Source organism: Geotrypetes seraphini, chromosome 6 (assembly GCF_902459505.1).
Source record: "Geotrypetes seraphini chromosome 6, aGeoSer1.1, whole genome shotgun sequence".
NCBI lineage: Eukaryota > Metazoa > Chordata > Amphibia > Gymnophiona > Dermophiidae > Geotrypetes > Geotrypetes seraphini.
In genome coordinates, this window is record NC_047089.1 from 164,602,336 (window position 1) to 164,627,697 (window position 25,362).

The window sequence follows — 25,362 nt, forward strand, 5'->3', positions numbered from 1 at the left end:
TCTAGAATACTGCTTGGATTGCACAAAACCTCATAGATTTACTTCCCAGCTCTTTGTGGCTTTCGATCCTAACAGACTTGGAGTTCCCTGTGACCAAGAGAACCATCTCCACTTGTTTAGCGGACTGTAACTCCTATGCATATACTCAGGCTGGGCTGATGCTTGAAGGCTGTGTTACTGCTCATAACGTACAGGCTATGGCGGCTTCAGCGGCCACTTCAGATGTCACTTTTTTCTGCTCTTAAGCGGGGAGCCCTGTGCTCCGGTTGCTCCTCCCTCCAGCCTCTCTATCGCATACTGCTAGTCAACCGTTATAAGTTGGTGGCGTCTTGCTTTCGCGTTGTGTTTAGCGCTGGCTCCTGATGAAGGGGCGCTTGAAGTTCCTGAAACCATGCCTGATTGGACCATTGATGAAGTTTACTGTTTAATGAAGTAACTTCTTTCAACAAAGCACTGAACAGACTAACTGCTGAAATAAACTAAGTGTGTTTTTTGGGGGGCTTTAAATCTTTTTGGAGGAGGCTCTGATCGCTTCTATGCACCACACTGTTTTAACTAAAAGCTTTCTTTTTTTCTTTTTTTTAAATCTTTATTGATTTTCAAACTTTGACAATGCAATACAATTAATTGATATCTCCATCTGTCTATTCAAGTTGTATACTTCATCTTTTAATTCTGCTAATTTCTCAGAATTTCCTTGTACAATCAGTCTTATCCACCTCAGTTCTTCCATCATTTCACTGTTATCTCCTCCATCTTTAGGCAGGGGGATTTTTGATGGGATAATCGGATCTTGCTTTTGCCTTTTAGTTTTTCCCCCCACCACAAAATAGGATGACTCAATGCTGCTCTGCTTTGTAGACGCCATGAAAACTTAATTTTTTTGTGATGGATTATAGAAATGATCAATTTAAAAGCCTGGATGTAGCGTGCTCACTAAATACCCATCCATCCTGTAGCGCTGTCAGGTCATGCCCCCTTAACTAAAAGCTTTCATTAATTGCTCCACAATTTTCAAAAAAAGTGTTTTTTTGCACTATTTAGTTGCACTTTATTGAAGCACACAGTCGTACCCTGTGATGGTGTGCGGTAGTTAAGTGCGCCATTGTTGCTCTCTCTTTTTGCCTTTGTTAAGCTCTCGAGTGGCAACTTTGTTCCTTGCTCTATTAGCTTATCTCCCCACACTGAGGGTACACATCACGAATTATTATTATTATTACTATTTCTTTAGAATTTGTAGGGCAATTTTGGGTTCAGTGGCGGTATGCTGGGGCGGGTCTAATTGAATCAAAAAGAACCCGAAAAATAGAGAGCTGACAAAAACTATGAAAAAAAGAATCTCCCAAGCCCCAAGAAGGAAACAGTGTTCAGGGAGAGAGACTGCCCACAAGAACAATTGGAGTAGAACGATTACTCACTTGAGATAATCCAATAAATAAAGGATAATTTGTGAAGAGAGCCCTCAGTCACACAACCAACCTCCGACCTCCGGAGGAAACGGCTGCCACTGATTTGCACCTAGAAGGTGTCAACTGTGAAACATCCTAGGGCTCTCTGTGAATTTAGTGCTAAATAATACAAAAGTGCTGTAGTGCAAACAAATCAAAAACGTGCACTGCAAGCAGTCTCTACCCCTGAACCAGGGGGGCAAAAGATACAAGTGTCCAAATTCAATCTATTGAAGCCAAAAGAAGATACTTAGCTTCTCTGGTAAGCAGTCAGCAAGTCACCAAACGTCTAATAGCGGGTCTAATAGCATAGCTGCTGCCATTCATGCCTTTTAACTACTTTTATTGAGGATATCTAGAAAGCAGCCACTTGGTCCTCAATACATGCTACTATTTAGAGCAAACCTCCAGAAGAGACAGTCCATTTGGACAAGCAATTCTGCAAACTTTGTTTTCTTTCTAAGCTCCAACTTTCCCTCCAACCCTTTTGGGTTTTGCCAGGCTTATATTTGTTCATTGCAACCCTTTTTCCAGAGGCATAATCCTGGCAATTTAGGAGTCCCATCTGTGAGAATATTGTACCTGCTTTTCCTCAGAGAAAGCAAAGTTATATACCTGTAACATTTAGGAACGTCGTCACTCTACAGAGGTTTTTTATGTTTTCTCCAAGGATAGCAGGTACAGTGGCATACCAAGGGGTGGGGGGGGACGGTCCGCCCCGGGTGCACGCCCCAAGGGGGTGCACAGCTGGTCACTCCACAAGATCTGAACATTTTTTCTTTTTCAAAGTATCGTTCTTCACATTGAATACATTTTTTGCAGAGATTCAAAGATGTGCAGTAGACTTTTTTGTGGCATCACTTTTAGCGTTGCGGCTGTGGCGCTTTTTACTTCATCATCTGAAGAGAACGTCTTTCTGTGCAGTTGTTTTTTCAGGGTTGGGAACATTCCAAGAGTTTCATTACCGCTGTTTCCTAGTTTAACAAAAAAATTCAATCACACACCTCTGGCGCGCTCTCACAGACACGTCTTCCTCATCTGCCATGACGTAATGTACGAAGTTCTTCCTCTCGCTGTGACCCAACAGTGAAGACCTCCACAATCCAACTGTAGGTTCATAAATGTCAACATATGAGCACATTGTTGCCACATCTACTTCTCCGAATGAAAAACAAAGGCAGTCTCATTACTTTTCAAACAGCTCTCGTACCTTGCAAGTGAACGTATGATTATTTAGGTCAACTCTTCAGAAAAAAAAAAAAAAAAGATCAATTTGTTGTCTGGCACCATGTTCTTGAAATATTGGAAATGAATATAATAGGCAAATCTATATGTTTATTAAATAATACAATAGGAATCATTCATTGTGAGTGATTATAATGGAATTTCCTGCATTGCTCAGTTATTGCATTAAAATGGCAGGTGCAAGTACAGACAAGAATGTCCAAATGTTAGGAAAGGCAGATGCACTGTTTTTATGAAATCGGAAATTCATATGGAAGGAAAACAAGAAAAACCCTCATGCTCTCCAAAAAGAAAAAGAGGTCAGGGACTGTACTTTCACTCATAGTCAGATCTGCAGAACTGAACCTATGAGAGTCCCAGCCTCATGTATCAGTATCAGTATTAACCTTCCTTTAGAAACTTCCCTGGGGTATTTTTTTAAATGTTAAAGTTTGTCTTTTGTTTTAGCTACCGCTGTTTCAAAGTTGCCATAATGCAGGATAGCTCCAACCATTCCCTGCATATATGCTTATAAATTAGTGTACAGTTTCTTGGGATTATCCCTATGACTAGTGGTATAACAATTCGACTCCAGCAACGCTGGCAAGAAAGCACAGGTACTTACCGTAACAGTTGTTATTCAGGGACAGCAGACAGATATTCTCAACATGTGGGTGACGTCATCCACGGAGCCCTGTAGCAGAGAGCCTCACAAGCAACTTGCTTGTAGAACTTCAAAGTTCGCGAGTGCCATACCACGCTTGTGCGAGTGCCTTGCCGCCCGAGTCAGGGCGTATGTCTCTTCAGCATCTCCTCAGTTCAGATAGCTAGCTAAGAAGCCAACCAGGGGAGGTGAGTGGGTTGTGAGAATATCTGCCTGCTCTCCCTGGATAACAACTGTTACAGTAAGTAACTGTGCTTTATCCCAGGACAAGCAGGCAGCATATTCTCAACATGTGGGTGACCTCCAAGCTAACCAGAATGGGATGGTGGGAGTGTTGGCAGTTTAGGAGAACAAACTTTGTAAAACTGCCTGGCCAAAAAGGCCAGCCTGTCTGGAGAAAGCATCCAGACAATAATGAGAGGTGAATGTATGAACCGAGGAGCAAGTGGCAGCTTTGCAGAATTCCTTAATAGGAGTAGATCTAAGGAAAGCTACTGATGCCACCATGGCTCTAACTTTATGGGCTGGAACTCGACCCTGCAGATGCAGACCAGCCTGAGGATAGAAGAAAGAGATGCAAGCAGCCATCCAGTTGGAGATGGTCCGCTTAGAAACTGGATGTCCCAACTTGTTTGGATTGAAGGAGACAAATAGTTGAGGAGAAGATCTCTGTGGCTTAGTCCTTTGCAAGTAGAAGGCTAAAGCACCTTTGCAATCCATAGTATGATGAGCTCCAGGATGAGAATGAGGCTTTGGAAAAAACACTGGAAGGATAACGGATTGGATGATATGAAATTCTGAAACTACTTTTGGGAAGAATTTTGGATGTGTACGAAGGACCACCTTGTCATGATGGAAAACAGTGAAAGGTGGATCTGCAACTAGAGCTTGTAGCTCACTGAATCTGCGAGCAGACATGAGAGCAATAAGAAAAACCTCTTTCCAAGTGAGGTACTTGAGATGAGCTGAAGACATTTATTGAAATGGAGGCTGCATCATTTGAGTAAGAACAACAATGAGATCTGAAACCACTGGAGGCGGTTTGAGAGGAGGGTATGGTGCATCCGCATCTGGAGAACTGCGTCCAATATTTGTCACCGTACCTTAAGAAGGATATGGCGATACTCGAGAGGGTTCAGAGGAGAGCGACACGTCTGATAAAAGGTTTGGAAAACCTTTCATACGCTGAGAGATTGGGAAAACTGGGATTCTTTTCCCTGGAGAAGAGGAGACTTAGAGGGGATATGATAGAGACTTACAAGATCATGAAGGACATTGAGAGAGTAGAGAGGGACAGATTCTTCAAACTTTCAAAAAATAAAAGAACAAGAGGGCATTCGGAAAAGTTGATAGGGGACAGATTCAAAACGAATGCTAGGAAGTTCTTCTTTACCCAATGTGTGGTGGACACCTGGAATGCACTTCCAGAGGGCGTAATAGGGCAGAGTACAGTACTGGGGTTCAAGAAAGGATTGGACAATTTCCTGCTGGAAAAGGGGATAGAGGGGTATAGATAGAGGATTACTGCACAGGTCCTGGACCTGTTGGGCTGCCGCATGAGCGGACTGCTGGGCAAGATGGACCTCAGGTCTGACCCAGCGGAGGCATTGTTTATGTTCTTAAAAACATAGAAACATAGAAGATGACGGCAGATAAGGGCCATAGCCCATCAGGTCTGCCCACTCTACTGACCCACTCCCAAGTCTACTATCCTAGGGATCCTACTCCTGGTGACAGGTTCCCTTGGCTTAACCCTCTAAGGGATCCCACATGGGCATCCCATTTGCTCTTAAATTCTTGCACGCTTTTTGCCTCGATCACCTGCACTGGGAGCTCGTTCCAAGGATCAACCACTCTCGCAGTGAAGAAATATTTCCTGGTGTCGCCATGAAATTTCCCGCCCCTGAGTTTGAGCGGATGCCCTCTTGTGGCTGAGGGTCCTTTGAGAAAGAGAATCTCTTCTTCCATCTTGATACGGCCGGTAATATACTTAAACGTCTCGATCATGTCTCCTCTCTCCCTACGTTCCTCGAGTGAGTACAGCCGCAAATTTTTCAGCCTTTCCTCTTACAATAGATCCTTGAGCCCCGAGACCATCCTGGTGGCCATCCGTTGCACCGACTCTACTCTCAGCACATCTTTTCGGTAGTGTGGCTTCCAGAATTGCACACAGTATTCCAAATGAGGTCTCACCATGGTTCTGTATAATGGCATTATGACTTCTTTTTTTTTTTTTTATTTTTTTATTTATAAAATTTTACAATATTTCTAAGCATATACATCTTGTACAGTAAAGTGAGATCAAACAACATATTAAACTAAAATTCCAAAATTAATATTTACTACAAGGAAATACTAATCTAGCTGATCTCACACTAGTCCTCAATATTATTGGATCCACTATTAAGAGCAGAACATATATAATTCAAATTAATTAAGTAAGAAAAATCCTTGTCTGACTAAAGTGCAGGGAACTAATTTCCCATGGACGTTGTTATTCCTTTTTCAAGACGTTTCATTGAGAGAAAACTAATCAATTGAGATGGCTCTGTAAATATATACTTCAATGATAAATATCTAACTACACATTTACATGGATATCTCAAGAAAAAACTACCCCCTATTTGAGTCACTCCAGGTTTTAGAATTAAAAATTCTTTCCTTCTTTTTTGAGTCTCTCTAGAGACATCAGGGAAAATCTGAATGTGCTGCCCCAGGAAGTCTTTGGACCTATTTTTAAAGAAAAGTTTTAATATCCAATCCTTGTCTGGAGCCAAAGCAACAGACAACAAGAGAGTAGCTGGAACAGCCAGCTCTCTATCTGATTGTTCCAATATTGCCGAAATGTCCAATGACCTCTCCCGGGGTTCCTCAATGTTTTCTTCTTTGAATTGGGGCTTAGCAGGTAGGTAATACACTCTTGTAAGAGGAGGTAAGGAGTTTTCAGGAATTTCCAAAATTTCCATAAAATATCTTTTCACCATTTCTCTAGGAGAAGTTGACAGGATCTTTGGAAAATTTATAAATCTCAAATTATTTATTCGACCATTATTCTCCTGTACTTCCAACTTCTTCCTGAGTAATATATTATCTTTAACCAACATATCTTGATTTTGTTTCAATAACATTAGCTCCTTATTTGTATTTTGTGTCTCTGTTTTAAATTGTAACATATCCTGCTTTAAAACTTTTATTTCTTCCTTTTGTTCTTTTAATTCTTTATCCAAACTTTTTATTTGAGGATTTAAGGAATTCCCCAAATTCACCACCAAGTCCCATAATGCTTCGAGTGTGACTGTAGGAGGTTTTGTAGGTGAAAAAAGTTGTAATGGTGTAGTATCTAAATGTTCTGAAATTAGCTTTACCTCAGTGACGTCTTGTATTCCCCCAACCTCTGTTGTCCCGGTCGCAAGTCCTTGCAGAGAGATCATTCCACTCTGCGTTGTCATATTCGGCGAGCCCTCCATACTAGCCTCTGTGGACAAAGAAAAACCCACCTCCTCAGGTGGATTCTGGTCCCGTGGGGAGCTAGCGGTTTACGGCGACGGTTGAAGGGGTGGCGTCCTAACGTCGGGGCTAAGAGTGATATCATGCTCAGGGGAACCCACCGCACTACTCTCCGGCGGTGTCCCCAATGAGCTAGGACCCGACCCTTCTTGTTCCCGTTGTAGGCGTCGGAGAAAATCATCAATGGTAACCACTGGGGTTAAGGGTCGCCGGGAGGCTCCTCCGGTATTCCTTCCTCGTCTTTTCGGCATTATTAAGAAAAGAAAAACTTCAACGACGTCCTCACTGCAGCAGACATGGGATAAACATCTTAGATCCAATAATAGGGAGCAGGATCCGAGCCGGGTCTATGTGCCCCAAATGAAAGTTGCCCACTATCGGCTCCTGGACTCCACGTGGCTCCTAAGGGGCTCCCAAGGGGCCTTGCGTGCCCCTTCGGCCACGCCCTGCGGCCGCAACCGCAGCAGCGGCTGCTTTTAACGATGTTGGAGACGGAGGGGTCCGTCTCTGTGAATGCCTGACTGCACCGCCAAACAGGAAGAGAAGCCGCCGCTGTTGGAATCCGGGACCAGCAACGGGTCACCCCACAACTCTCCTCCAGTCCGGTAACTGCTCCCAGTACTACTACAGCAGCGGCTGCTTTTAACGATGTTGGAGACGGACCCAGTGACGTCAGGGGTCCGTCTCTGTGAATGCCTGACTGCGCCGCCAAACAGGAAGAGAAGCCGCCGCTGTTGGAATCCGGGACCAGCAACGGGTCACCCCACAACTCTCCTCCAGTCCGGTAACTGCTCCCCATGACTTCTTATGTATTGAAAAGTCCTTTCATAAACCTGGAAACCACAGGATGAGCAGACAGAGGTTTCCCCTCCAAAGGCTGATGACAAGCAGCAATTGCACTGAAATGGACTCAAATGGATGTTGATTTGAGGCCTGATTGAGCCAAATGCAACAGATAGTGCAAAACTGAAGACAAGGAGTTAGACTGAGGCTCCTTGTGATGAATGGTTCACCAAGCAGAGAATCTAGTAGATTTATGATGGTAGCACTGCCTAGCAGTAGGCTTCCTGGAAGCCTCGAAAATGTCCTTGACAGATTGAGAAAACCGGGAAGGAGCTATGTTGAGAGGTACCAAGCTGTCAGGTGTAGAGACTGCAGGTTGGGATGAAGCAGAGACCCTTGATTCTGTGCAAGCAGAGATGGAAAAACAGGTAGAAGGAATGGCTCTCTGCAGATGAGTTGAAGTAGAAGGGAGAACCATGGTTGTCTGGGCCACCGAGGAGCAATGAGAAACACAGTGGCATGTTCTTGTTTGAGCTTGACAAGGGTTTGAGAATGAGAGGAAATGGAGGAAATGCATACAGAAACAGATTCATCCATTCCAGAAGAAAGGCATCTGCCTCCAGTTAGTGAAGAGAGTATATCCTGGAGCAGAACTGAGGCAGTTAGTTGTTATGGGGAAACACAAGAGATCTATAGAGAAAAATGTGATGAAGAGGAGAGGAATGGAGTGTCCATTCATGAGGTTGCAGAAGACAACTCAATTTGTCCGCCAGCCGGATTTTCTCACCTTGAATGGAGACGGCTTTCAGAAAGGTGTTATGATGAATTAGCCAGTCCCACACCCTCTGAGCTTCCTGGCAAAGGGGGAGAGATCCCTTGCCCCCCTGCTTCTTGACATAGTACATGGCAACTTGGATGTCTGTACGAATAAGGACCACTTGAGTGTGGAGAAGATGCTGAAAAGCTTTGAGAGCATTGAAGATCGCTCTGAGTTCCAACAGATCAATGTGATACTGATGCTCCGTGCTGGAGCAATGGCCTTGATTACAGAGACCGTCCAGATGAGCCCCCCCAAGCATAGGTCGAAGTGCCTGTCAGGAGGACTTTCTGATGAGGGGATGTTTGAAACAGTAAACCTCTGGAGAGATTGGAAGAGAGCATCCACCAGTGGAGAGACTGTCTCAACTAAGGAGTTGCAATGATTCTTTGAGAGAGTGGGTCACAAGCCTGCACCCACTGAGACGCCAGGGTCCACTGAAGAATTCGGAGGTGAATTCTGGCAAAAGGAGTCACGTGAATTGTTGAAAACTGTTAAAATGAGTAAATAAAAACAATATTTGTCATATATTAAAATACTAGGCAAATTCACATTAATGTACATGAGACAAAAGGGCAGTTGGGAAAGGAGAAGTTGGGTAAAATACATCGAAGTAAAATTAATAAAAAAGGGGAGGTAAAAGGGGAGTGGCAAATCATTGGGGAGGGGATCGCTACACAAGAAGCGTTTGATGTTTCCGAGCTTCACAGAAATTAAAAGTTTGAGAAGCGGAAGCTGGTACTAAAGAGTAAAGGTATCTTTAAAGAGAAGAGTTTTGAGCTTGGTTTTAAATTTTCCAAGCGAGTTTTCTAATCGAACATCTAATGGAAACCACGCACCATTTTAGTAGCCTTCCTCTGGACCAACTTCACTCTTTTTATATCTTTTTGAAGGTGCGGCTTCCAGAATTGTACACAATATTCTAAATGGCTCCCCCTTTTGTCCTGTGTGTCATAATTAAATTGTATAGATTGTAAACTCTTTTGAGCAGGGACCATCTCTTGTATGTCCAATGTGCAGCATTGTGTGCGCTAGTTCTGCCCAATTCAGGGAAATTTTTTCAATTTGATTTGATTCAGCCTATTGAATCAATTTTTCGATTTGATTCGCTTTTCCCTGCCCAATTGGGTGTTTTTTTCAAACGTCCTGGTGGGTTTATTTTGTAGCTTCTTCACCCTCCCCACTCCCCTTGCCTTCTCGTACCCATGCTGGTGTAAACAAAATGAACAAACAAAAAAGAGTTTACTTCACTATCTAACACCATCTCTGGCAGGATACACATTTCAAATGTAATCACAAAACAGAAAATAAAATTATTTTTTCTACCTTTTGTTGTCTGGTCATTATAGGCTCTGGTTTCTGTTTGTCTTTTGATAATTCACTTGCCAGGGTCCATTTGATGTTTTCTTCTTCACACCATCCATCTTCCATCTCTGTACTCCCCTTCTGTTTCCATTCCTCCCCCACAGGTCTGGCATCTTTCCTTTTTTTCATCTTCATCCCTGCAGTCCAGCATTTCTCTAATGATTTTCCCCCACCCCACCCGTGATCCTCCAGCGACTCCCCCTCTTCGTTCCTCTCCTCCATGGGATCTGATAAGAAAGTACAGTTGCGTTCTTTGGGTCACTGGCAGCTTCAGTGAATCTTTCCCTCTGTTACTGCTTTGTGCCTAAACAGGACCAGGAAGCAGTAGCAGTGGGAAAGCTTCCAGCCGCAGAAGGCACTGTGCTTACTTTACTCATGCTGCCGGCAGCCTAAAAAATGGAAGAGCAGCTGCAGCAATGAATCCCACAATCCCCAGATCCCTCATCTCTTCTTTTCCCAACTACCCTTTCAACAAGCATCTCTCCCTCCTTCCCCACTACCCCAGGGTCAACCATCTCTTCCTTTCTCTTCCCAACTACCCTCCTATCCAGCATCTCTATCCCCCTCCCTCCACACCACCCCTTGGGTTCAACTCTCCCTTTTTTTTTCCTCCCTCCCTGTATCCCACTGTCTACCATCTCATTCCCGCTCCTGTTTTCAGACCCATTATTTCTTCCCCTTGACCTCCTCACCCCACCCTCATACTGGCCCCTCTCTTTTGACCCCCCTCACTCCCTCCCATGTGCTTCTAATAGCTACACCAGGGGCCCCTCCAAAGGCAGGCCTTCACTGTCATCCCCCTGGCCTCCCAATCTTACTTTAAAAATTAATTACGGTCTGCAGAGGATCACCAGTGCTGCATGCTACTGGCAGTCTCTGCTGAACATTCCCTCTGCTGCGGTCCCACCCCACCTCTGATGTGACATCCTGTTTTGGGATGGATCAGGGCAGAGGGAATGTGCAGCGGATGCCGATGGCAGCCTGCTAGAATTGCTACAGCACTGGCGATCCTCTGCAGGCTGTAATTAGTTTTTAAAGTGAGTCCGGGAGGCCATGGGGAAGCTGGATGACGGTGGAGAGTAGGGTAAAACATGCCAGCCTTTGGGAAGTCCCCTAAAGCCACGGGGCCATGAGTAACGTATCACACGAGGTCCCTAAAATATTGGGGGTACTCGGACACCCACAGCAATGACGCCTATGCCCCTATGCAGCACATCCTGACCGACACCCCCCCTCCACCGTGAGCTCTGACATTGGGCCTCCTAAAGCAGGAGCAGCAGTGATAGTGGATGGCCAGCAAGAGGCAGCACTTAGGACAGGCTTTTCGCTGTCAGAGTGGTAGCCAGGCAGCGATTGGCTGGCCCAGAACCTTCTCTCCGATGTCAGAATTGATGTTGGGGGGAAGGCTTGTGGGCTGGCTGCATGCAGTCGCTGCACATGCCTGGCCCATCCTGATCCTGTTGTTGTGGCGGGGGCGGGAATGGAGCGTGTTGGGTAGCAGGGTCGGCTTCGGGGGTGGGGCAGGGAGGAATCAATGGCGGCGGTGGCTTCAACGGGGAGGGGGGGAGCAGGCAGGGAGAGATTCCAGCTAGCGTACCCCCAAAAGGCGACCTGTGTACCTCCTGGGGTATGTATACCGCATGTTGAGAAACATTGCTCTAAAGCATTTGACAAGGTGTGTTTTTCCAAAAATATTGGATGCATATGAGCAGCTTTGTACTTGATCAGTTGTCCAAATACATCATACACAAAGAATGTCACAATTCCCCTATCTCCCTGTTTTGTCTTCCTATAGTTTATGTAGTATCAATGAATAGCCAAAAGTGAGCTTGCCCACAGCTGTTTTAATTTTTGAGTTCAGGTGAACTCCTAGTGGATAATGTTTCCCAGTACTGCAGCTGTAATATTTGGAATAGAAAAAGCCATGGCATGCGCTGGTCTTCTCTGACAATATCCTAATGTTCCTTATGCATGACCAGTGGTCAGAAGATGATGACTTGGAAGGGAATTGGGACTATAGCACTTTAGCAAAACTTGCCAACTCATGTGCTGTGTATGACACATATTCTGCTCCTATATCCTATGATAAATTTGGACCAGTTGCTTCCTACTCATGTATTCATGGGAAACTGCATGTGAATAAACCTAAAAGCTGTAAATCCATCTGATTCGGAAAGGGAAATTTGCACTCCAGAGAGAAGTTGCATCAGAAGGAATGAGCGCTAAAATAATCTCAGGGGTGCCTGGGCTGCAGAGTACATAGATTCCTTTCGGTGGGAATGTAGACATATTGGTTTAAGTAGCACACTGTTAGATTAGTGTATGTATGTTTTTCTTTTTCAGTGCAAAAATATTGTAAAATTTGAGATATGCCATCCACCCGTGTAAAGTTTCTTCACAGACAAATGATGGGGAAGAAGGAGCTTGTGCTTTAAACATTTTGGACTGAATTCTATAAATAGTGCCAAAAATATCTCTGCCGACTAAAATACACACTAAGTGCTATTCTATAAGTTGGGCGCTGTTTACAGAATAGTGCTTAGCTCCTGGAATTACATCTAACTTAAGGCTTGAAGATTTATACCAACTAAACACTGGTGTAAATCTTCACACCTAAGTTAAGCATAGAAACCCCCATATTCTAAAACAGCACATATAAATTACATGAACACCCCTGATCCGCCCATAACGCTCCCATACCCCTACATACCTGGTGGTTTAGTGGGGGTCTTCAGAGGCAGAAGCAAGGGAGCTGCATTCCTGCCCTCAAAGACCCCCCACTGGCCCAACCTGTATAAAGATAAGCCCATGGGGGTCTACTTATACATGGGAAGAGATTAGCATGGAGGGGAGAGGGCTTTGATGATGGCAGGGGAGAGGAGAAAAGAGGAGGCATGGAGGATCAAGGGAGCATGTTTTTAGAGGGGGGTCTTACAAAAACATAGAAAAATACTTATTCAGGCCCCAGCCTGAATTTCAGCCGGGGCCCACATAAGATGAGTGGGTGGATTTTGAACTATCCTAAATTCACCTGCACATCTAATGCAGACCGTGGCTGAATATCACAAGGGGTTTTGATAAGCCTCCTCAAATCACATCGGGCAGGGAGGAAGTCCACGCATGCGCAGACTTCCTCCCTTCCGACAAGAGCAGGCAACAGCAGGCAGGGCTAGGGTAGGACTAGGGGCAGGATTAGGGCGGGGATAGGTGGGGATGGGCGGAGCTGGGTGGGCCTGGGGGTGGGTCTAGGGGGTCTGGTTTTTGAGAGCTGGGAACTCAAATAGCCTGGGCATTCTGGTACTGTATGTTGCCCTGGGGCAAGATGTAGAGGACATCAGGAACCTGATTACTGAAGTCAACCTGAAGTTCTCCTCTTTCTGGGTCTGTGGGGATTTTAATATACATGTAGAGAGAGGATCTATCCTGCTCAAAAGCACAAACTATTCCAGCAATTGCAGAGTCTGAGTTTACACTAGACAGTGAGCATAAGAACCATAAGCAGTGTCTCTGCTGGGTCAGACCAGAGGTCCATCATGCCCAGCAGTCCGCTCACGGGTGGCCCATCAGGTCCAGGACCTGAATAGTGATCCTCTTTCTATACCCTTCTGTCCCCTTTTCCTTCAGGAAGTTATCTAATCCCTTCTTGAACCCCAATACCGTACTCTGTCCTATTATACCCTCCGGAAGCGCATTCCAGATGTCCACCACCCTTTGGGTGAAGAAGAACTTTCTAGTGAGGATTGCACCTCACTCACAAGGTCATATATTAGACCTATTATTCGGTAAGGAAGAAGATAATGCAGAGTGCAACCCTTCAACAGTCAAAATACCATGGACTGACCACTATTTGGTCTGCCTCCGCATGAGACAGACTAAGAAGAAGAAATCACCTAAGACAGAGAAGAAGCTTATAAGGAGGAGAGGATTTGTAGATGGAGAAAAATTCAGAGGCAATCTGGAAGCCACCCTGAGGGAAATTGATATCACAAACAAAGACTTCCCCCAACTGGTAGGAAACTGGGACAGTGCTTTGAATAGCAGCCTAGAGGAAATAGCCTCTCTAAAATTACTGAAACCGGGGAGAAGAAATACAGGTTTCACCCCCTCAGAGTAAACTATGCAACTGAAGAGAGAGAAAAGACAACTAGAGCGAAAATGGAGGAAAATAGAAAAGGGGGTAAGCCTGGCATGCTATGAATAGGATGTACATAAGGAAGATAAGAAATTAAAAGAAGGATTTATTTACGAAAACGATAGAAGCAGCTGGAAACTACCCAAGGACCCTTTACCAGGTTGTCCATGGACTGTTGGGGAAAAACAGAAAGAGCCAACAACTGAATGTTCCCTGACAAGTGAGGACTTCAGCAAATTCTTCACAGAGAAAATAAAAAAATTGCAGGCAGATAATGGGCTTAATAACTATATAACCTTAGAAAACTTAGGGAAGGAAAGGAGAGATAGAATGGAAGAATTTGTGGCGGTGACAGAGACCCAAGTAAAGAAGATATTGAGAGGACTGAAACCAGGTTCTTCTCTAGAAATATGCCTGATATACGGTACTTGATGAGAGAGCTTGAAGGTCTAGGTTTTACGTATTTTAACAGACCTTATTAACTGCTGTCTAGAGCTAGGACAGGTACTGAATAGGTGGAAATATTCAGTTATTAAACCCATCCTGAAGAGCAAAGGTAAAAATTGGTAAATCATTACAAATTACAGACCTGTAGCAACCAGACATGGATTTCAAAACTAATGGATAAACTGGCAAGCCAGCAGATCTCATCCTTTTTGGAAGACTTTGATAAACTGGATCAAGCCCAGTCAGGATTCAGAAGACACTTTAGTGCTGAGACCATCCTGGTGGTGATACAAGACTCTGTCTTGAAGCATCATGCACTGGGGGAAGACTTGCTTTTGGGATTCCTAGATCTCTCAGCAGCATTCGACTTGGTCTAACATGCTCTGCTGGGAATACATTGTAGGGAAGCAGGCCTAGGAGGAAGAGTATTAACATGGATAGACTCTTTCAACAGGATGACAAGAGTAGAATGGCAGAGGGCCAAAAGTGACTGGTGGGAAATGAACATAGGAGGCTCTCGGGTCAAATTTATCCCCCATGCTTTTCAATATATTCTTTAAACCTTTGGGGGAATTTATTAGAAACCTAGGTTGGGAATGTTATATATATGTGGATGACAGCCAGCTGATCATCCCTGTGTCTAAACCTGAAGGAGAGGTCAAGCAGAGAATTTAGGATTGGAAAACATTTGTGGGTGGTATAAAACCATGGTCTGATAGCAAATAAAGAAAAAACAGAGCTACTTCTCATCAATAAATGGGGAGGGCAGAATCTGAGATATCAGCTAAGACTGAATGGAATCATAGAGAGGCATTTTTGATAGGACGTCTAAGTCTAATTTGGATGTTTTGCAGAAAAAAATACATCCAGAAATCCAGTAGATAAAATGTCATTTTTCAAAACAGCCAGACGTCTATCTTTCTTTTTTTAAAAAATAACCTATGTGGATGTTTTGGTCCTTAGTATGTATGACTATCTTTTTTGGCCATTTTCAAAAATAAAAATGTCCATATGAAAAAAGCACAAAAGCAAGATTTGCAGATGTATCCAACTTCCTTGTCTAATCACGGCTGAGCCCTACATCCCTCCCCCAACAGCTCCCCAGTGGCAGTCTCGTGAAGCTTCAGTAGCCTCACAAGACCGCGGCTGGAAGTCTTGGTAGCAATTTTTGCTGTGGGAAAAGAATGGGCAGAAACAGGTGGAAATCGCTTCTGCCCCAACATACCGCTAGACCACAAGGAAGTCATAGGTAGGTTTGGGAGGGATTCCTACTCTAGCTTGGGAGGGAGGGAATGCTAGCTGCCAGCCGGTGGGGTGGGAGTTCATGGCAGCGGAGGGGGAAGACTTGAATATAAGTCTGTGATAGTAGTAAAGGCTGCAACATAAGCAATATCAGCAACTCATTTCTTAGTATTGCAATGGAAAGTGAAACGACACAAAAATCCATACGAAAAAGGAGATTATCGCAGAAAAATAGCTGGAAAGCGATGACCACAAATGCTCGCAGTCTAAGCAACAAAGTTCATGATCTGCAAGCCCTGATATTAGAGGCAGATCTAGATATTGTTAAGAACATAAGAACATAAGCAATGCCTCTGCTGGGTCAGACCTGAGGTCCATCATGCCCAGCAGTCCGCTCACGCGGCGGCCCAACAGGTCCAGGACCTGTGCAGTAATCCTCTATTTATACCCCTCTATCCCCTTTTCCAGCAGGAAATTGTCCAATCCTTTCTTAAACCCCTGTACTGTACTCTGCCCTATTACTCCCTCTGGAAGCGCATTCCAGGTGTCCACCACTCGTTGGGTAAAGAAGAACTTCCTAGCATTCGTTTTAAATCTGTCCCCTTTCAACTTTTCCAAGTGTCCTCTTGTTCTTTTATTTTTCGAAAGTTTGAAGAATCTGTCCTTCTCTACTTTCTCTATGCCCTTCATGATCTTATAAGTCTCTATCATATCCCCTCTAAGTCTCCTCTTCTCCAGGGAAAAGAGACCCAGTTTCTCCAATCTCTCAGCGTATGAGAGGTTTTCCATCCCTTTTATCAAGCGTGTCGCTCTCCTCTGAACCCTCTCGAGTAACGCCATATCCTTCCTAAGGTACGGAGACCAATATTGGACGCAGTATTCCAGATGCGGGCGCACCATCGCCCGATACAATGGCAGGATAACTTCTTTTGTCCTTGTTGTAATACCCTTCTTGATTATGCCTAGCATTCTATTTGCTTTCTTAGCGGCTGTTGCGCACTGTGCCGTCGGCTTCATTGTCATGTCCACCATTACCCCCAAGTCCCTTTCTTGGTTGCTCTCATTCAATAATATCCCTCCCATCGTATAGTTGTACCTCGGGTTTCTGTTTCCAACATGCAATACTTTACATTTCTCAACGTTGAACTTCATCTGCCATCTCGCCGCCCATTCCCCCAATTTGTTCAAGTCCCTTTGCAATTCTTCGCATTCCTCTTTAGTCCCAGCTCCACTAAATAGTTTTGTATCGTCCGCAAATTTTATTATCTCACACTTCGTGCCTGTTTCTAGATCATTTATGAATATATTAAATAGCAGCGGCCCGAGCACTGAGCCCTGCGGAACACCACTCGTGACCCCCATCCAGTCCGAGTAGTGGCCCTTCACCCCTACCCTCTGTTTCCTACCCGCCAACCAGTTCCTGATCCATCTATGTACGTCTCCGTCCACTCCATGGTTCTTCAGTTTCCGGAGTAGACGTTCGTGAGGCACCTTGTCAAAGGCTTTTTGGAAATCAAGGTATATGATGTCTATGGGGTCTCCTCTGTCCATCCGTTTGTTAATTCCTTCGAAGAAGTGCAATAAGTTCGTTAGGCACGATCTCCCCCTGCAGAAACCATGTTGGGTTGTTTTCAAAAGTTCGTTTCTTTCCAGATGTTCATCGATGTGTTCTTTAATCAGTGCTTCCGTCAGTTTCCCCGGAACCGAAGTCAAACTCACTGGTCTGTAGTTTCCCGGGTCACCTCTTGATCCCTTTTTAAAGATGGGCGTGACATTGGCTATCTTCCAATCCTCCGGGATCATGCCTGTTTTCAAGGATAGGTTGCAAATTTGCTGCAGTAGTTCCGCTATCTCCTCCTTTAATTCCTTCAGAACCCTGGGATGGATTCCGTCCGGACCCGGGGATTTGTCAGTTTTAAGTTTTTCTATCTGCCTGTGTACATCATCAAGGCTCACTTCCATGGATGTTAATTTTTCTGCTTGATTTCCATTGAATATTTGTTCAGGTTCCGGTATGTTGGTTGTGTCTTCGTTTGTAAATACAGACGAGAAGAACATGTTGAGTCTTTCTGCGACTTCTTTCTCCTCCTTCACCGCTCCCTTCCTGTCTCCTTCGTCCAGCGGTCCTACCTCCTCCCTAGCTGGCTGTTTCCCTTTAACATATCACAGAGACATGGTTCAGTGAATCACATGGATGGGATGCAAACATACCAGGATAAAATCTTTTTAGGAAGGACAGAGATGGTCATAAAGGTGGAGGAGTAGCTCTCTATGTAAAGATCAATATCCAAGCGACCGAAATGCAAGGGATCTGGGGAGAGGAAGAAGCAATATGGATTGCTCTGAAAAGAGAAGATGGAACTTCTATCTACGTGGGTGTAGTCTACAGACCTCCGACTCAATCGCAGCAAATTGATAAGGATCTGATTGTGGATATCCAAAAGTTTGGAAGGAAAGAAGAGGTTCTGCTGTTGGGAGATTTCAACCTGCCAGATGCGGACTGGAATGTTCCGTCTGCGGAATCGGAAAGAAGTAGGGAGATTGTGTATGCCTTTCAAGAGGCTCTGCTCAGACAAATGGTGACGGAACCCACAAGGGAAAAAGCGATATTGGATCTGGTCCTCACAAATGGAGAGAGTATCTCTAATGTTCGAGTGGGTGCTCACCTGGGTAGTAGCGATCATCAAACGGTTTGGTTTGATATAACGGCTAAAGTGGAGAGCGGCCGCACGATACTTAAAGTCCTAGATTTCAAACGCACGGACTTTAATGCAATGGGAAAGTACCTGAAGAAAGAGCTGTTAGGATGGGAGGACATAAGAGAAGTGGAAAGACAGTGGTCTAAGCTGAAAGGAGCGATAAAAATGGTTACGGACCTTTATGTGAAGAAAATCAATAAAAACAAGAGAAAAAGGAAGCCGATATGGTTCTCCAACCTAGTGGCTGAGAAAATAAAGGCGAAAGAGTTGGCGTTCATGAAATATAAAAAAACCCAAGAAGAGGAGAACAGAAAGGACTACAGGGTGAAACTGAAAGAAGCCAAGAGAGTGATACGTTTGGCGAAGGCACAGGCGGAAGAACAAATGGCTAAAAATGTAAAAAAGGGAGATAAAAATTTTTTCAGATATATTAGTGAAAGGAGGAAGATAAAAAATGGAATTGCTAGGCTAAAAGATGCTGGGAACAAATATGTGGAGAGTGATGAGGAGAAAGCAAATGTGCTAAACAAATACTTCTGTTCTGTGTTCACAGAAGAAAATCCTGGAGAAGGACCGAGATTGTCTGGCAAAGTTACACGAGAAAATGGAGTAGATTCTGCGCCGTTCACGGAGGAGGGTGTTTATGAGCAACTTGAAAAACTGAAGGTGGACAAAGCGATGGGACCAGACGGGATCCATCCCAGGATACTAAGGGAGCTCAGAGAGGTTCTGGCGAGTCCTATTAAAGACTTGTTCAACAAATCTCTGGAGACGGGAGTGATTCCTGGGGATTGGAAGAGAGCGGATGTGGTCCCTATTCATAAAAGTGGTCACAGGGATGAAGCAGGAAACTACAGGCCGCTGAGCCTCACTTCAGTTGTTGGAAAAATAATGCAAGTGTTGCTGAAAGAAAGGATAGTGTATTTCCTTGAATCTAATGGGTTACAGGATCCGAGGCAACATGGCTTTACAAAAGGTAAATCGTGCCAAACAAACCTGATTGAATTTTTTGGGATTGGGTGACCAGAGAGCTGGATCGAGGACATATGCTAGATGTAATTTACTTGGATTTCAGCAAAGCCTTTGATACAGTTCCTCATAGGAGGCTGTTGAACAAACTTGAAGGGCTGAAGTTAGGACCCAAAGTGGTGAACTGGGTCAGAAACTGGCTGTCGGACAGACGCCAGAGGGTGGTGGTTAATGGAAGTCGCTCGAAGGAAGGAAAGGTGACTAGTGGAGTCCCTCAGGGTTCGGTGCTGGGGCCAATCCTGTTCAATATGTATGTAAGTGACATTGCTGAAGGGTTAGAAGGAAAAGTGTGCCTTTTTGCAGATGATACCAAGATTTGTAACAGAGTAGACACCGAAGAGGGAGTGGAAAATATGAAAAAGGATCTGCAAAAGTTAGAGGAATGGTCTAATGCCTGGCACTAAAATTCAATGCAAAGAAATGCAGAGTAATGCATTTGGGGATTAATAATAGGAAGGAACCGTATATGCTGGGAGGAGAGAAGCTGATATGCACGGACGGGGAGAGGGACCTTGGGGTGATAGTGTCCGAAGATCTAAAGGCGAAAAAAACAGTGTGACAAGGCAGTGGCTGCTGCCAGAAGGATTCTGGGCTGTAAAAAGAGAGGCATAGTCAGTAGAAGGAAGAAGGTGTTGATGCCCCTGTACAGGTCATTGGTGAGGCCCCACTTGGAGTATTGTGTTCAGTTTTGGAGACCGTATCTGGCGAAAGACGTAAGAAGACTTGAGGCGGTCCAGAGGAGGGCGACGAAAATGATAGGAGGCTTGCGCCAGAAGACGTATGAGGAGAGACTGGAAGCCCTGAATATGTATACCCTAGAGCAGGGGTGCCCAACGCGTCGATCGCGATCGACCAGTAGCTCAGGAAGGCAACTCGAGTCGATCGCACTCGTGTGGCCGTCCTGATCTACGGGCCGATCAGCCTTCCTCTCCAGTGTTCTCCCTAGGGCCTTTTAGCTGGGCGGTCCGCCCAGCTGTCATCTGCCGCTGCTGAACATTTAAAAAAACCCCAAAAAAACCGGCTTGGAGATTTCAGCCCCTAGCGAACTTATGCTCCGGGCTCTAACGTGTGCGTGCAGGCTTCTCTTCTCTTCCCTCCGAAACCGGAAGTTATGCCCGGGGAGGGGGAGGGGGGGGAGAAGGGAAGCCTGCACGCACATGTTGAGAGCCCTGAAGCAAGCGTTCGCTACGGGCTAAGGCGGGAGACATGTTAGTGAAGCATTTCCTCTTCTTGCTGCCGGGTCCTGCCTACTTTCTGTTTCCGCGAAGGCAGGACCCGGCAGCATTTCCCCCAACAGTTCCTCGCGATGCTGGTCGGCCGAAGCAGGGAGAGGTTGGGGCGGCGTCGGCTTTTGGGCGTGTTATTGGCGTCGGCTTTCGGGCCTGTTATTGGTGGCGGTTTGGGTCCTGGTCCCCGATGGCAGTTTGGGTCCCCGATGGCAGTGGCAGTGTCTTGGGGGAGGGCAGGGAGAAAGAAAGAAAGAAAAAGGGCAGGCAGGGAGACAGAAGGAAAGAAGAGAAACAGAAAAAAAGGAAAGGGAGGCAGAGAGAAAGAAAGGGCAGGGAGAGAGGAAGGAAAAGTTGGGGGAGGGAATGAGGTGTGGAGGAGAGGAAGCATACAGGCTGAAAGAAGGGAAGAAAGACTGGATGCACAGTCAGAAGAAGAAAGTGCAACCAGAGACTCATGAAATCACCAGACAAGGTAGGAAAAATGATTTTATTTTAAATTTAGTGATCGAAATGTGTCTCAATTTATATCTGCTGTCTATATTTTACACTAAGGTCCCCTTTTACTAAACCGCAATAGAGTTTTTTTAGCGCAGGGAGCCTATGAGCGTCGAGAGCAGCGCTGGGCATTCAGCGCAGCTCCCTGCGCTCTAAAAACTGCTATCGTGGTTTAGTAAAAAGGGAGGGGGGTATATTTGTCTATTTTTGTATGGTTGTTACTGAGGTGATAGTGCATAGAGTCATCTGCTTTGACCTCTTTGAAAAACCCTGGAATAGGAATGATAATTAACATTTTCTATGCGTACAGTGTGCGTTGTGTTTTTTTAAAATTTTATTGTTGGTAGATCATTTTGACTTGGTCATTTTAAAAGTAGCTCGCAAGCCCAAAAAGTGTGGGCACCCCTGCCCTAGAGGAAAGGAGAGACAGGGGAGATATGATTCAGACGTTCAAATACTTAAAGGGTATTAACGTAGAACAAAATCTTTTCCAGAGAAAGGAAAATGGTAAAACCAGAGGACATAATTTGAGGTTGAGGGGTGGTAGATTCAGGGGCAATGTTAGGAAATTCTACTTTACGGAGAGGGTGGTGGATGCCTGGAATGCGCTCCTGAGAGAGGTGGTGGAGAGTAAAACTGTGACTGAGTTCAAAGAAGCGTGGGATGAACACAGAAGATTTAGAATCAGAAAATAATATTAAAGATTGAACTAGGCCAGTTACTGGGCAGACTTGTACGGTCTGCGTCTATGTATGGCCGTTTGGAGGAGGATGGGCAGGGGAGGGCTTCAATGGCTGGGAGGGTGTAGATGGGCTGGAGTAAGTCTTAACAGAGATTTCGGCAGTTGGAACCCAAGCACAGTACCGGGTAAAGCTTTGGATTCTCGCCCAGAAATAGCTAAGAAGAAAAAAAAAAAAAATTTAAATTGAATCAGGTTGGGCAGACTGGATGGACCATTCGGGTCTTTATCTGCCGTCATCTACTATGTTACTATGTTATATAAACCGAGACCCCCATTTTTAGACCCAAAAATCTTGGTTTATATTCTAGTATATACAGTAATAGATACTTAAGAGACACTTGGGGGAGTAACGTTAACTTATCCTGTATTATATGTGACACCAAGATATGTATAGTTCCTAAACTACAGTTGTTCATTATACATCGTTAGGTTAGATTTGTTTTGTATTATATATGACACTGTCTCGTATGTACTGTTTTGTTATTGGTTCATTGTACACAGCTTTGAATGAATTGAATTTCTAGTCATTAAGTGGTATATAAATTTACAATAAAGATAAGGATTTAAAATACTCTCCTTGTAAATAGCTTGAAATGTAAAACTGCAGCTCAGATCTTCAAAGTAAAGTTCATATTATTAAGGGCCTGTTTTACAAAGCCGCGGTAATGGCCCCGAAGCCCATAGAGATTTAAAGGTCTTTGGGGCTGTTGCGTTGCGGCTTTGTCTCATCTTGATTTATTTCAAGTAAGCAAAGGACTGTATGGAGTGATTGAATCCCAGGGAAAATTGTCCTTCAACCTACCGGAGTAAGTCTGGCCCTTGCCTGCACCCAGCTTGAAAATCGGAAGTTTGTTTTGTATACCCTGGTGAAGGTGCCTGACCCCAAGAGCTAGCTGGTGCCCAACAGAGTACAAGTGAAACTAGAGTTACATACATAAAACCGCTTATGATTGGGGCTGTTTACAATTTCACATTTGAAGGTATTACCCGTCACAGTCTTTTTAATCATCACTGAGCCTTTGCTTGAATTCTCCCCCAGTGAAAGAAGTATACTTGGGATTGGACCTTTAGTTGTTTCAGCTTCCTTTGGAATCATCTGCCTGTCACATATACTATTTCACTTTCCAACATGGCTGTATTTATTGGATTTGGTACATTTTACATAAATTCAGGAACATAAAGAGCTTTCTCCTGACCTCACAGTATATTAGTTTCTGCCCATGCTGGCCCTGGTCTCAAAATGGCTACTGTAACTCCTGCAGCTGTTCTACAAAGCTGCCGTGCAGGAAGCTGTAGCAGCCACTTTGACTGCAGAGCCAACATGGGCAAGAGGAACTGGGAATCGCTCCTGCCCTGATGAGCCCACTAGACCACTAGAGCTGCTAAGGTAGGCCTGGGGTGGGCCTACGGGTAGTGAGAGGGAAACTGCTTTTGGTCTGGAGGTGGGGTGGAAAGAGTAGAAAGTGGTTGCACTTTTTTCGGGGAGAGGGCAGAAAATGGTTGTGCTTTTTGTCTAGGGGCTGGGAGGAAGTTTTATTTTTAGCCGAAAATGCACTGGCGTTGGAAAAGTAGATTCGAAGTTTGACTAAATACAAATATTAGTTTAAAATACATGGAGTGCTGTACCTAGACAAAGGTTAGTTTCATTTGTTAAGTCTAATAATCTCTGGTTCTTCCTAGGGTGAAAGGGGCTTGCCTGGATTACCTGGAATCATTGGTTTCCCTGGAATGCAAGGACCTGAAGGGCCTCAAGGACCATTTGGAATGAAGGTAAAGGGCTATAATATATGATTAATTTCAAGAATTTCCTAAGTAATATCTATGAATGACAAGTCTTTTATGTTTCTGGCAGGGTGACATTGGCGAATCAGGACTACCAGGAACCAAAGGAACAAGAGTAAGAAGAAACATATAACACATTTTTTCTAAAAAGCATTATTTTATTTTTTAGTAGTTGATAGAGATGTGCACAGGGCAAAAACATTTACTTCATTTTTGGTTCATTTGGGCTTTTTCTTCCCAATTTTCAGACTTTCGTTAGGTTCATTTCACAGATTCCTATTAATACAGAGAAATGTGGATGAGTGGACTAATGATCAGAGCAGCAGGCTGAAAATCAGGGACACCAGGTTTAATTCTCACTGATGCTGCTTGTAGTTTGGGCAATTTATTTGCATTCCTCATGGGATAACATTATGGGTTATTGTGAAGGGGGAAAAAAGAAGTCCCATCAAGTTATCCCCTGAGGAAGCCAACAAGGCGAAGCCGGGATCCCAGCTGGGAAATTATTTGATGGTTGACTGAGCCAGAAATACAAGTTGAAAGAATTGTTATTCACCCTGAAAATCATTGAAGAGGATAAGATAATCACTTTGGTTTGGAACATTAAAAAGAAGATAAGTACAAACAGAAGGAATTAATGCTTAACATCATTTTTTGAATAGACTATTTTTCTAATGCATTAGGGCAGTGATTGAAAAGGGGTGTTTGTCACATTTGTGTGGAAAATGAGCACTTGCTGCTAAGAAGGCAGCCTTTTCTGAGCACTAATAGCATAAAATAAAAATACAAATAAATACATTATTAGAAAAAAAGACTTTATAGTGAGCATGCTCTAGGATGTGAAGAGATTTAGGCCACCTTTTACGAAACTGCGATAGTAGTTTCTAGCGCGGGGAGCCATGCTGAATGGCCCGCGCTACTCCTGATGCTCATTGAGTTCCTATGAGCATCGGGAGTAGCACAGGCCATAAAGCGCGGCTCCCCGCGCTAGAAACTGCTATCGCAGTTTCGTAAAAGAGGGGATTAATATGTGAAATACCTGGTATTACATAAATATATATCTCCCCATAGTTTGGAAAGTCCCTAATTTTTAACTGCCAAATTGGGTAGCTAACCCCCAAAATTAGCACTGGCTTCCCAACTTTCTCATCTGTCCTAAACTCACCTTAGGCCCCATTTCCACCTCCCTCAAATTTGAGTAGCTAATGTTTGTTATCTGAGTCCATTTTCAAATGGTCTGATTTTTCCAGATCAATCCATACTTAGCTAGCTAGATCCTTTTGAATAGGCCCTTTTTCTATGTTTCCTACACATCATTAGTGGCAGATATAGAGAGCTAACATGGGCAGAAGCACAACATTAATATGAGGTATGCATGCAAGTTACCAACCACACTGCAGAAACATGATCAGCGCAGGAATCAGTTTGCATGGAAGAGATTGGTGCATAGCATGTGAAAACTAAGCTATTAACAATTCTTCTCCAATGCAGAGAAATTAAAAGTTTATTTTAAGGTGAGCACAATGCAAGAACTTTACCACCAGGCCTGAGGCAGCATACAAGGGTCATCTTGCCCTTTTGTATTGAGGCAGAAAAGCCAGTAGCCCCCTGCCCACCCCCAAATGTCAATATCCTGTTCCCCTCCCTGAGACAACCTCCTCTAAATCTCTCCCCCCCAATTTCTTTACCCCGATACCCCAACCCCTCTAAGATGACACGCTGATACCCCACCCCCCTAGAAAATATAAAGCAGCTTC

The 25,362-nt window shown here is 44.4% G+C and overlaps 1 protein-coding gene across 1 annotated transcript in view; it reads left to right on the plus strand.

Annotated features, from left to right (window-relative positions):
• Positions 1-25,362, plus strand: part of COL4A1 (collagen type IV alpha 1 chain) — a 347,504-nt gene that overhangs the window by 143,230 nt on the left and 178,912 nt on the right. Inside the window, exons 3-4 of the mRNA XM_033949647.1 lie at positions 23,504-23,593; positions 23,676-23,720. Of these exons, the coding sequence (XP_033805538.1) occupies positions 23,504-23,593; positions 23,676-23,720 (135 nt within the window). The remainder of the gene's footprint in view (positions 1-23,503; positions 23,594-23,675; positions 23,721-25,362) is intronic.